This window comes from Poecilia reticulata, linkage group LG14 (assembly GCF_000633615.1).
Source record: "Poecilia reticulata strain Guanapo linkage group LG14, Guppy_female_1.0+MT, whole genome shotgun sequence".
Lineage (NCBI taxonomy): Eukaryota > Metazoa > Chordata > Actinopteri > Cyprinodontiformes > Poeciliidae > Poecilia > Poecilia reticulata.
Window position 1 is genome coordinate 13599753 of NC_024344.1, and position 13636 is coordinate 13613388.

At 35.5% G+C, this 13636-nt stretch overlaps 2 protein-coding genes across 2 annotated transcripts in view; both read right to left on the reverse strand.

The window, feature by feature from the left end:
- Nucleotides 1-1107: 1107 nt before the first annotated feature.
- LOC103475901 (uncharacterized) lies at nt 1108-8683 on the reverse strand. Its single transcript, XM_008427869.2, has 11 exons — nt 8601-8683; nt 7504-7536; nt 7219-7272; nt 5472-5529; nt 3976-4251; nt 3192-3317; nt 3038-3053; nt 2893-2948; nt 2456-2506; nt 2253-2312; nt 1108-1916 (listed from the first exon to the last, which is right to left on the reverse strand). The coding sequence occupies exons 3-11, from the start codon at nt 7243-7245 to the stop codon at nt 1909-1911; spliced, it is 678 nt and encodes a 225-aa protein (XP_008426091.1). The 5' UTR covers nt 7246-7272; nt 7504-7536; nt 8601-8683; the 3' UTR covers nt 1108-1908.
- Nucleotides 8684-12348: 3665 nt separating this feature from the next.
- LOC103476154 (basement membrane-specific heparan sulfate proteoglycan core protein-like) overlaps nt 12349-13636 on the reverse strand; it is a 77252-nt gene continuing 75964 nt past the window's right edge. Inside the window, exons 17-18 of the mRNA XM_017308510.1 lie at nt 13149-13205; nt 12349-12998 (exon numbers count right to left, since the gene is read on the reverse strand). Coding sequence (XP_017163999.1) covers nt 12913-12998; nt 13149-13205 — 143 coding nt within the window. The 3' untranslated portion in view covers nt 12349-12912. The remainder of the gene's footprint in view (nt 12999-13148; nt 13206-13636) is intronic.

The window sequence follows — 13636 nt, forward strand, 5'->3', positions numbered from 1 at the left end:
AAGGAAGGAACAACATGAATCCACATCAACCACTGTGAAGGACGACCTGTCTGTAATGTCCATCTAGATCACGACTTTAAATCTGAAACAACAGAGCAACAGAGTGAGCAGCAAAACTTCACTGTACCAAGTATCAAGTACTTCAACTTTTGACACCAAAGAGGACAACGTCCAGATCAACAGCTAGTTTAGATGTTTCTGAAAGGCTCTCCACTCAAAGAACTATTGCTGGTCCACTGTCGAGTGACCGAAGCAGAGAGTGAAGATTTACAGTATACTTTTATGACAGGAGGTAACAAATCCTCCTGACCAGGCGTTCAGTGTTCCTGCTTCTACAATTTACCTACTTTCCAGATGGAAAATCTGCACTTTGTTGGGTTTTGAATGGACACTTATCTATACCTTCACTGCACTAATGTAATTTTTTTGTTTTGTTGGGTTTTCTAGAAAACACATGAAATTGGGTAGCTTAATTATGATCATTCTTAGTTGTTTGACTCCTAAGGATGTTTAAGAGTTTAGAAATTCATTCTTCTAGACATAAGAGAAGTCAATTTAAAACTAACTTTAATGTGTGTAAAAGACTCATGTGTTGTCTCCCGCACTTTACTGCGCATGCGCACCGCTGAGCTGAAGCATTCACTCCAGTGACAAAAATGGTCAAATCCAGTTTACTCAAAATAACGTAGTCTTGTACTTTTCTCAGGCCAAACATGTACATTGCTCACATTACTTGAGTTGAATAAACAATTTAGTGAGACTTGAGTAAAGCATACAGACCTAATTTAAGTAAGAATAGGTATTGCCTTTTAGAGTGTTCTAGGCAAGGGCGTAGGAACGAGTCTGTCATTGGGGGGGACGCATATCGGAAACCTGACAGATCAGTAAATATTTTGAGCGGAAATGTCAAACAAGTATGCCATCATCACATCAGTAATGTGTTACTCTAATCTGATAACAAGTATTCTAACATGTTACTATTTACAATCCAATAATCAGGATTCCAGGATGAACACTCACTTTAGCATTTGCCTCACAACTAGAAAGCTACATACTCTGGTAGCACAGACAAATCTGGTTGTGAAGTAGTGTGGTCAAAGGATCAGAAAGGTGAACAAAACAAACAGCACTAGCCACCGGTTCCAGATTCTTCTGATTAAGTTTATTACATTATTTGGCTCTGATTGGACTAAACCACAATGAAACAAGTCAAACCAAACAAAATCTAGACAGAGAAATGGTAATAAGATTATTAATCTAATTTACAAACTCATTTACAAAATTAAATGGTCTTCAAAAGAAACCATGTAATAAGGGACAATTCAAAATGTTCCTGTAAAGAAAAAACAAAACACAAAAGAAAACACTGTAATTGGGAGAACCCAGCCATGTAATCGATGACATCATCCAGCCATTTAAGCAGGAAATACTGGGCCGGCCCCTCCCATGCACCTGCCCTGCTGCAGATCTACAAAGGACACGCGAAAAGGAAAACAAGTAATTTACCTTGAAACAAAAGAAACAAATTCATTCAATGGTCCAGAAGCATTAGCTTTAACCAAAACATATACATAGATGGAAACTACAACATAATGCTAACACAAACAAACCCGGGATAGAGAGTGAAGCAAAGTTGCAAAATAATGTTTAAATGTAAGCATTATGACCAACTACAGAAGGAATAAATGAATCAAAAATAAGAATAAGGGAAAAATGGTAAACACACTGAAACACTTGTCACACTGATAGATAATGAACAGTGCATGTAAGCAAAAAAAATTTTTTTTTAATCCATTTTAGTTTACAGATTTGCAGTAAAACCATATAAAAACACAAGACTATCCCAGGAAACAGCGTTTCACTCATGCAGGAGGATCATTCAGCACTGCTGCTTCTGTTGCTGCAGAGTTATTTTCCTGTCAATGGAGAAATTATTTAGTGAAATATTTATCAACATTAAAAATGAGTTAGTCTTCTAAAGACTCTGAAGTGTTCCAAAATAAATTCATATTTTAACTATTTCAGTGTTTAGCTCAAACATTCTGTTATAAAGCATATCAGGAAATCAAATATTGATAGAATTTGAAGATATTAATAGATGAACTGTTTTCAATCAAAACATAAACACTAGATAAAAAAGCATAAGGAGGAATGCATAATCTATCTACCTTTTTTATTGTCCTTTGTTTTGATTAGTATTTTTTGTCAATGCATTATGTTGAGTTATTATGTAGATGTTAAATTATACTTACCTTGGTCAACATTATCATAGTCAGGATCTTCTGCTGGATGATGAATCCTCTCTGCTGAAACTGTCGGATTAATAAATTGAAAAAAGAGAATTTTAATATGTTTGGATGTATCTTCATTTAAAATAGTTAATGATTTTCCATCATTAAGTCTCTCTAATCAGTCAGATGTCGAATCTCTTTCTGCTATAAAACATTTTCTTTACCGTTTCCTGAGGTTCTGCTGAGTTGGATTGTCTCATAGAGGGAAGAGTCACCTAAAGACAATAAAACAAGGTCAAAGTTCAAATGACTGGAAATAGATTAATTACATTACCTTCACACAAAGAATATGTTCTCCTGGTTTGTTTTTAGCACCATTTGATTAGTTTAATATGTTTCCTGCCAATAGATTGGTATTTATTACCAGTGTGAATTTCCTTCATTTCATAAAAATGTTATAATTGTATTTTTATGTTATACTGTTGAAGAGTAATAATTATGAATCAATAATGTCAGAATATTTCTTTCTATGTAAGCACCATTAATGTAGAAATGTGATTCACTCTGTGTTTAAATATTTTTGTTTCTGAAACTGATTAATCAGAAAATGAAGCAGTTAAACCTTCCAGTTAATAATAAAGATGTTTAATGTGAGACGAACCATGAAGCAGAGAGCTGTAAACAGAACCGTCATTCTGGGTCTCTGCTTGATTCAATCTAAAAGTAATAAAAAAAACTTTTATGTTTTCATGAAAGTAATTATTTATGATGCATGTTTAAAGAGAGAACAGATGTTTTTCACTGACCTGATATTGCTTAAATCTGCAGGGGAAAAAAAAGACATTCAGCAATTTTTTTCCTACTTTCAGTCCATCTTGAAACGTCACAATAAAATTAAAATATTTGAGCAAATAAAGTTTTGATTAAATCTGATCCAATGTTGGCAAAAAAAGTTCTCACCTTTGGACCGTCTGCAGCGCCACAACAAGATCAGGAGAATCATGAGAATAATGAGAACGATTCCAACAACTGGCCCAACGATCAACATGACAGGAAATAAAGAGTTGAACGGCCTGGATACAGCTACTGGAAATAAAGAAATTATGCAGATTTGATTATATCATTCAATTTTAAGTCAGATAAACGTGACTTAAAATTGACCACCACATAGACACCAGCAGTGTTGTCCTGATTCTAAATGAAAATAAAATCTTTTAAGCGAACTTCATGAAGAAAGACAACAGGCCAGGATTTGACTCCAGGACTTTCTTTCTGCACTGCTTCAATCTTCTACTAATTATAAACACAAATAAATACATCTTAACAATTTTTTTCTGCTTGAAATTAAATTTTATTTCTCTGGGGAACCTGTTTGCTTTCAGAGTTACGATGGCCCATATTGTATCTATTAGATACAAACTGATTGATTAGCAAGCCTAAAGTTCTAAATGAAATAAAGCTGAGAAAAAAAGTCCAAAAAAAAAAAAGAAACATGACAAATTTTATTCTATAAAGATGTAAACAACTTTACCACCAAATCCCATAAAGTAAAATAAGGATGAGACACTCATCTTAAATCTATTTACAGAAGGATTTAATTTTCAGGCATCATGAACAAAAACTACATGTTATCCTGCTCTTGTTATCTGCTGATTTTTTTAAAATCATAAAATGCATCACTGAAAATAAACTCAAAGTTCAGATTTAATTTGTTGTTTCATTGATGAACAGAAATTAAACTGACCAGTTTCATTTATGGTGACCTTTGAGCTGTATTCAGTGTAGAAAACTGGATCTTCTCTTCCTCCTCTGCAGCTGTAAACACCTTCATTTGAGACGCTGAGGAATCCATCTGGTTTATTGCTTCTGATGGATCGAGCTGTAGAAGACACTGACTTTTGTCTGAACCAGTAAATCTTCCAGCCTTCATCGATGTCCACAGAGCAGGTCAGTGTTACACTGCCCCCTGCTGGTATGATTGTATCACTTGCTGTTAGTCTGGCTTTGGGTTTGTTTAAAGCTGATTGACGCAAAGACAGAAAGAGACATATCATTAGAATTTGATTTGTTTCAATATAATTCAGTTTGGTTTATTCATACAGCACTAAATAACATCACAGTTCACTTTATAAGACAAGTCCAGTTCATATCCAGGTTTATAGAACCAAGTTTGATCAAAATTTAGATAAATAACATTGATGTCAACAAAGGAAACATTTTATTCCCATAAGTCACACTTTAACATTTTTTGGTTTTATTAATTAGACAGAATTAAGAAATTCTAAATAAGAATGATAGGACACTTGTTTCCTTTAACATTTACAAAAACATCAATATTCAACTATTAACTCATTTATTCTGTCAAATGTTTTTAAGCAGCAGCATCTGTGGTTGTTATGGAGTCATATATTTATTAGCATTTCATATTAAAAATAGTCTCTTTTTCATAAAAAAGGCTTCATTTACATTACATCATCCACTGTTAATCAACACATTAATTGATAAATTATAGAAATCATAATAATCTGACTGTGATTGAATCAAATCATGTTGTATCAAATCCCTTCAGAGCTGAACTGAACCAAACTACTGAACCAGAACATCTTCTAATGTTCTGCTGCAGTCAGGAGAACTGGGCTGGAAATCAGCTCTACTGAACAAATCACTTCTCAGTCATTCAACAAGGAAACAGCTGCTGACAACTAAAGGCTGAACTATTTTTAGTCTGCTGGTGATTTTGCTAAACTTTCAGACAATCAGATGAATTTATTGCATAATTTCAAGGATGGAGGGATTCCACATGAGAGACAACACTTTACTAAAATTCAGAAAGTGTTGTTCAAAAGTTTTAGGTCAATCATCAGGTCTTGTCGTGGTTTTTCTAAACTATATATAGACTTGGTCGTTTATTCTCCATTCATACGTCCACTCAGTTCCTCCTCCTCCATTGGTCTCACATGTCAGAGTGACCGTCTCTCCTCTGAATATCTCAGACCAGTTGTGTTTCAGGGTCATAGTGGGATTAATGGAAGCTGTTCACATAAAGAATCTCTGGTTAGAAATGTAACATGAAAAGCCTTTCCTGCCATGTCAAGTATTAATCATTTATTGTGTCCAAGGGTAAATATGACAAAACAGAAATTAAGTTGATTTTAAAAGACAAAAAGTAATCACAGATGATAAGAAAAGGAATGTATTTACTTAAAAATCTTTAAACATAAAAAAATTTATATTTCATACCAATGGGTTGTATGAAGTTCGCATCTGAGGTCAGTGTAGTTGGTTTCCTTTGTATCACCTGATCAAAGAATCGGTAAAAAAAAAAAAAGAAAGAAAATCTGTCAAATCATCAAATGATTGATCTCCTGCACATCTTCCTGGTGCTGAAGCAGGATTCTCACAGCTGAAGAATAACAAACCAGAGTCACAGTGTTGGACAAAAAATTGCATCACTGTTGCAGGTTTTTAATCTACATTGCAAAAATACAAAATATTACTAAGTATTTTGATTGAATTTCTAGTGCAAATATCTTAGAACATGAAATAAGACAAAAGAAACTTAAAAGGAACTTATCAGCAAGATTATTAAATGTTGATGAAAAAGTAACTGGCAGATTATTTCACTCATCACCAGGGGAACATGTGTTCAATTTGATAATAATAAATCAGTTCCACCAGAGAACTATTTTTCCTCTGATTGACAGCTTTGAAATCTTCACACACACAAGAATACTGTCATCTTTGATTGACTGCAGGTATTTGTAGGATGGACTGGAGAGAAAACTTGGCCCTGGAGGAAGATCCACCAAACAGATCAGAATTTTTTGCATTCCTTCCCTTTCTCTGAGGACTTTTTTCATTTTACTGGCCCAAGGCAGGCAAACTGTGCTAATGCTTGAATTTTAACAGACCATAAATCTCAACTCTTAGCATTTATGTACATGATGGTAAATTTGATTTAATGTTTTCAGAAGAAATGAGAGGTTATCAAATCTTTGCGCTTATGCTTCATTTGTTCACAGATTTCACCAAACTTATATTTAAACACTGTTAGTGATGCTGATGATACAGGACCAGGGCAGGGTGGTGAGGGTCTGAAGGGTTTGTGCTTTAAGTGATGTCAGAACATTTATATCCCTGAATGGATGGATTGTTGCCAGGGGATCCAAATATTCATCTCAAAAACTAAATTTTTTGGGTGTGCTGTGGTGGTGCAGGGGTTAAGCACAACCCACATATGGAGGCCTTAGTCCTTGATGTGGCCGTCACAGGTTTGATTCCCAGCCTGGCAACCTTTGCTGCATGTCTTCCCCTACTCTCATTAACCACTTTCCCGTCAGTTAACTATCAAATAAAGGCCACTAGAACCAATAAAATCTCTCTCTCTCTCTCTTTTTATTTTTAATTTGGCTCTTAAAGACAATCTGTCCATTGATCTAGACCAATAGAGACTTACAGAAAACAAGAATAAATCACTGGATGTATTTTAGTCATGTTTGTCTTTGAGGCCCCTTCAGAAAGTAAAATCACAAAAAGAAATAAAAAAATAATAAAAAAAATCAATTTTCTAATATTTTTTAACTCTCCCCGTAAACTGTTTAGACAGAAGACAACAAAAGTTGCCATGATAATTTTTGTAAATGTAAGAAATAATAGTCAGTTCTCTATTAGAGTCAGAAATAATCAAACCGGCATGATTACAATCTTACTGACTGATGGTGAGATTAATAAATGTCAGTATAAATAAAAGGGAAGTAACTTTGTCCACATGAACTTTTTGCCTTCACATCACAGACAGCAGATGGCGCTGAAGTGAAAAACGTTAAACTTTTACAGAAAAGCACAAACCTTTCTCCTCTTTAGGTTTCCTCTCATGTGAATCTTCAGTTTTAAACACATAAACATCTTATAAACATGGTAACTTCATATGATAATGTAAGATTTTGAGGCAGCCATTAAATACATCTTGAACCAGAATGTTACTGACTTGAATGTTTGTCTTCTTCCCCTTCATCGTCTTCAGTTCTTGACTCTCTCAGATCTGCTGAGATGATCAAATCGAGATCAAAAATACTCATCTACTGATAATATTTTGCATACAAAGATTTTTCATTTTACACAAATCAGTACACTAAACTTCAAGTAGTCTGACCATCTCCCAAATAAAACTAATAAAAATATATATTTAACTTAAAATGCATAAAAAGTTGGTGTTTGATTATATATTTATCATAAACTGAATGCAAAACAATTAAGAAAAATTGATTCCTACCTTCAGCATTTACATAGATGTGATGACTGAGCACTGCAATGAAGAATAAAACCTGATCAGATATAATTAAACTCAAAACAAATATAACCAATGGTGGAACAAGTCAGCGTTGGGCCAGTGACAGGCTAATGACGGGGTCTTTTATACCCAAATAATAAAGCTTAGGACAATATAACTTTACAACATAGACAACAGTGGGCCTTACAAGTTTCTCCACCACAGAGAGTGACTATGTCATTCTGAAGTCCATCAATCAGACATGAAGTATAATAAACCAAGAGAACAACAGAAACATCAGGCTACTGGTCACTAATAATGAAACAACACAAATTCAAAGCAGTTCAGCACCACGGAGAGCGATCGGATCATTTTGACACTTTATCAATTTCAACCCAGAACCTGGAGCAGCTAGCAACTGCTGAAGCTGCTGTTGAGACATTAAACCGAGCACGCATCTCAAGCGGACACGCAGCGGCACGCACCGATCCCGCTGCACACACACCATGTTGCAAGCGACTCATGCTTCTTTGGATCTTTGCAACTCAGTCCCTGACATCACCGCTGTACCGCCGAGAGAGAAAAAGGGGACGTAAGGTAGGCGGCTGGGCTGATACAGTTTACAATCAGTCTACAGTTAACTCACATATTGTGAATAATGTCAGAGTTGCTACCTGTAATTATCCTGACTCCCTGGTCAGTTTTGGCGGGTCGGAATCGCTGCCAAAAAAAAACCTCCGGTCCATCTCCAAGACAACGAACAAAATATGCATCGTTTTTGGCTTTTCCTCGCTCTCTTTTTTCCATCTTTCTCACTTTGCCGCTCCATGGAGCTCCACTCATGTTAACTTAGTCCGTAAAAATGCTCCATCTAGTTTGCCATTTGTTTCCAAGTGACTGATGATGACATATGGGCGATCCACTTGTAATTTTGTGTGTCATAAAGTTAAATGTAACAGTGAAACAAAAAAGTCAGTCATGTAGCACAACATTTTATTCAATATTTTACACCCACTATGTCACTAAAATCAGTCGGGCTTGTAAAGTTTTTAGCAACCATGAGTCAACCCTGACTGGGCAACCTACATAATCCTACATACCGAGATCTTGTCCAGCTTTTGTCAGATGTGACAGAGGCTTGAATCCCTGAAATAAAATTCTTGCTTCCTAGGGTGGGGTCCCCACTGCCCTCCCAGCCCCCCCTGACTCTCTGCCCTCCCAGGCCCCCCTGACTCTTCCCCTGATTTTAACCATTGCAAGATTTCTGTGCGTTTACTTGGTTCCTGTGTTGTCTTGCGCCCCTGATTGCTCCCAGCTGTGTCTCGTGCTCCCTGATTACCTTCCCTGTGTATTTAGTCCCACCTGTGTCTGTTTTTCCTCATCAGGTCCATCAGTCAAGTTGTCATAGTCATTGCTGTTATTTGTCGTCATCACCTCACTCCAGTGCTACCAGACTCCTAGTTCGCCTGTGCTACCTGGTTTTCTGTGAGTTTTGCCATTAAGCCATTGTTTCACACCACTACGTGGGTCCTCTGTATTCATCCTCACCTCAACTACCACTAAACGTGACAATTTCAGGCAAAACTGCTTTGGTTTGATAAATAAATTCAAAGATAAAATATGTAATGCCAAAAAGACTTAATGTCAAAAAGCATTTATATAATAACACTAAGACAACATGTAGTTAATCATAGAAAACACACATTGCTTCTTTTCAAGAAGACAGAGAAACCGATCCAACAGCGTTAATCTCTAATTCCATTTTACAGAAATGTTTTTGATTACTGAACATGAAGTCAGCGATGAACTTACAGAAAAATCCCAGCATGCAGAGCAGAGCGTTTTCCATCCTCAGCTCCAGACCTTCTGCTCATCAGAAAGGTTTCTACGTTGTTTTATCTAGAAGAATGAAGCAGAAGTTACATCTGTCACACATAAATGACATCAACATGTTTTATTCTTCTCAGGATAGCTGTGTGTTTCCTCCCCTTTATCACAAACGTCAGAACAGCAGCAGCAGCTTTGACCACAGCAGTTGGTGGGTTTTATTTCCTGTCCACTGCACAAACATTTCAACCTGTTTCATGAACACAACGACAAATGTGGTTATAAAAATATCCTGACGTTAAACAAATATTACATAATGTAAAGAAAGGCATTGATGTGAATCTGAGTTTTTGTGATTAAAGTTTGCAAAATGACTCTCCCCTTTTCTTATTCTTAAATTTTTTGCTGCATGATTTTCAAAAGTATTTTTTTCACACCTCCTTCTTGTAACTTCCGTTCTTCTGCTTCTCAGGTCAGTGATGAACAATTGACCTGTCTGGTGGTTTTGCTGCCTCTGTGCTGTAAAATGACCCAATGGGATACTGTAATGTGATTAAAAGCAGCTCATGACTCAGAACATTGAATACCACAATGTTAAAAAGGAGCTAAAGCTGGTGTGTGTGTATGTGTGTGTGAGAGAGAAAGAGAGATTAAGTGAAACCCACAAGAGTTGAGCTGCAGCAAGGTGTTCAACCTCAAGTGTCAGACCCAGATTATGACCTTGATGATCCACCAGTCCTGGATCATAAAGGTCTGGTGGATCCATGGATGCAGAGAATGAAGCTGAGGATAATAATAGTGTTTACGATTTAAACTGGTTCAAATCAGTTTAATTTCTTCTTCTATGTTTATTTTTCATTTGATTTCTTTTTCTACGTTTTTTCTGTTACTGAAAAATTTATATTTTCTAGTTGCAATGTTTTCTGTCCAACAGTGTGAATATGATTGAACTATTTGTTTATGTAGATGTGTTTATTTTTTCCTGGTTTATAGAGGGAGATTCAAACTTTACGGTTTCTCATCATCTCTACAGAGGCATCACAGTGAGAATGACCTCATTACCACATTCAGATATGAACTGAACTGTAATAAAAATAGAAGTAATGCCGTGTGAAACAAATGTAGTCAGACTGATCTCCAGCATCAAAATGAACAATAAGGGAAATTTATCTATGCTTTCTGTTCTACAGGGACAAATTATGTCATTCGACACAACATCACATATGACCCTTATTTTGAAATTCCCATTATATCAACAATCAAATATCTAAGTGTCTAAGTTCATACAAAGTGCTGTTTATTCACTCAAAGCTCCTACTTAAAGGTTCAGTCCCCAGCCGAGTTCCCCCCACACAGAGCACTCTGTATTTTTAGAATACATTCTTGTGCACTTTCAAAAGTGTATTTGAAACAGTTAAGTTCAATGCTGTGTTCCTGTCTGATGTCATGACACAAACTTCACCAGGGACAGATCCTGTATCAACCAGGGTGCTGTGGTGGTGCAGGTAGAGCACAACTCACATAAAGAGACCTTAGTCCTCGACGCAGCTGTCGTAAGTTTGATTCCAGCCTGATGACCTTTGCTATGTGTCTTTCTTCTCTCTCATTACCCACTTTCACGTCCAACTACTCTCAAATAAAGGCCGCCTGAGCCAAAAAACCTGGTAAAAAAATATCACTAATTAGTTTAATTCTTTATTCGAAGTAAACTAAATGAGTTGTGAAAGACTGTCTTAAATTTGTCATTTTAAACACACTTAATGAATTCAGTTAAGAAAACGTAATAAATTAAGTCAGATAAACTGAATTGAATTACTTCTTACCAATTGAAGCAACTCAATTAAGTTGGTTCAACTAATTTATTTTTACAGTGCACCACGGTGTGTTGCTGGTTGTTTCATTTAGCTCTGATACAATGAAAGTACATATCTGATATCAGAGCAGTGGTTCAATGCTGAAAAAAAAAGTCTTAAAGTTTATACATATCTTTATAAACATTTCTATTTGTTTTGTGTCGCTAGCCAAAAATATGAACAGTCCCACAATAAACTGGGATGAAACTCTGTACTTTTATGTTTAAATTATTTGTCTGTACCACCATCTAGTGACTAAGAAAGAGCATTGCAACAGCTTTACCGCTTCAGAGCTCTCACCAGGGCCGGCCCAAGGCAAAGCAAACTAAACGGGCGCTTAGGGCCCCAGGGCAGCTAGGGGTCCCCCTAAGTGTATTTTTTTATTTTTATTTTTTTCATAATGATTTCTATGCGATTAAATTAACAAAAACACATATTATTAAGTTGTGATTTTTTTTTTTTTTACAATAATATGTATTTGATAATGTATGTAGAAATCTTATATGAGCAAAAAGAAAAATAAATTGCTCTTGGCGGCCCCCTGGTGGCCGCGGTAGGTACAGCACTGAACGGTAATATGAGCTGCTGTGCAGAAAGCATCCAAACCTCCAAAGCATCGGTAGAAGATAAGTTATTAAAACAATGTCACAAAAAATTATTTATCCTTCAGGGAGAGAGAAAAGAAAGAGGAAGAATTTAACTATCCAGGAAATAAAATCATAACTAGTAAAAATGTGATTACTACTTCAATATAACTCAAAACATTCGCTTTACCAGTGACTACATATAGCTTTCTGTTTTTGTTCATTGTTCTTTTTAACACTTGAAACATAATTCAACATGCAAGCAAGTTGCAATAGTCTTAATGCAAGGGCTGGTACCTTAAAGCTTCTGGTTTTTGATTCACAGAATGAATTCTTCTGTTTCCAAATAAATTATCTGATTCATATTTCACTAGTTGACATTTTCTTAAAAAACATTTGGCTGTATGCCTGATATCTGCTCGATAAATGTATCAAATCAAAGGTCCTAGAAAGACAGTGAGAAGTTTTATTTAGACATTTTGAACCAAAGGATTCCTATCTACTTTATACATTTATACAGAACGTTGTATAAATTCAAAACATTAAGAATTGACATGTTTAGTTTTTGATATTTTATTGAAAGCATGCAGTATAATGATGAGTCTAAAGGATAATTAAATCTTACATAAGTCATAGTTTGTGGTTATGATGCCAAAAAACATGACTGATTAAACAACTAAAACAACAACAAACCCTGATTATTTAGCCATTCCTTAAACTGTAAGTAAGGCAAATATTACCATAAATTTTCATCATTTCATTGACTTCAATTTAAATAAAATGCACCACACACATCTATTCTGAAAAATGGAGCATATTACTGAAGTCATTACTGGAAAATTAACAGAAAGTAGATAAGTTTTAAAAACATTACTGCATGTCAAACAATTCAATGAAAGTTATTTTGAAACAATTAAAAGAAACTGCAGCAGAGCGCTCATTATAAACAGAAGTTCACTGGTAGATATTGATATAAGAGACTGTACAAACTCTGAAATATTTTTATTTTATGGCTTAAATGGATGCCAGAACATTTAATACAGCTTCTCTCACTGACTTTGTGTGACAGAGATAAAAATGCTGAGTGATCAAAGAAGTTATTTTGACTCATTGACTAAATATGAGAATAAACCATCAGAGCCTCCAGCCTACATGGCAGCGTTGTTCCTCAGACCTGGAGCTGATCTGATTTCAGAATAAACTACTGCCTCTGCTGCTGCAGGACCCAGATTTCCTGGAAACAAAGACAGATTTTTAAAACTAAAAGTTGAATGAATACAATTAAAGCAAGTATAACTGGATAAACTGCAACATATTAAATGGCATAAAATATAATTTTTAAAATTTATGGGCAGAAAGTACAACAGATAAATGTTGACTTTACCCTTTTTCTCCTTGGCTTTCTTTTTTGGATCAATCTCAGCATACATTGGAGTGGAGTCTGAAAACAGAACAGATCTCAGGAAACAGGAAACGTTTGATCAGTTTATCTCCTTTCATACAGAACTGATGAATTACAGGACATACAATAGCTGAGCTGTAATAACCTGCAGTGTAAAGTTGACATGAAGAAACGTTTCACTACAAAGACCAACTGTACCTGCAGCTTCTGTTTTCACCTCAGAGTAAACAGCGCCCTCTTCTGGTGCGGGATGTTTCCCTGGAAAAATTATAAAATAATCACCAACATACAGGATGAAACCATTCTGAGTCATTTTATCGACTGTAGACATGTGGGACTCACTCTCTTTCCCAAATGTTTTCATATCAATGAGAGCGTATGTAACGTCTCTGGGTTCATCTGTGGCTGAAATATGTACGTTTTCTTGTCATGCAATTGTCCGTAAAAATCCAATTATTTTATATATATAT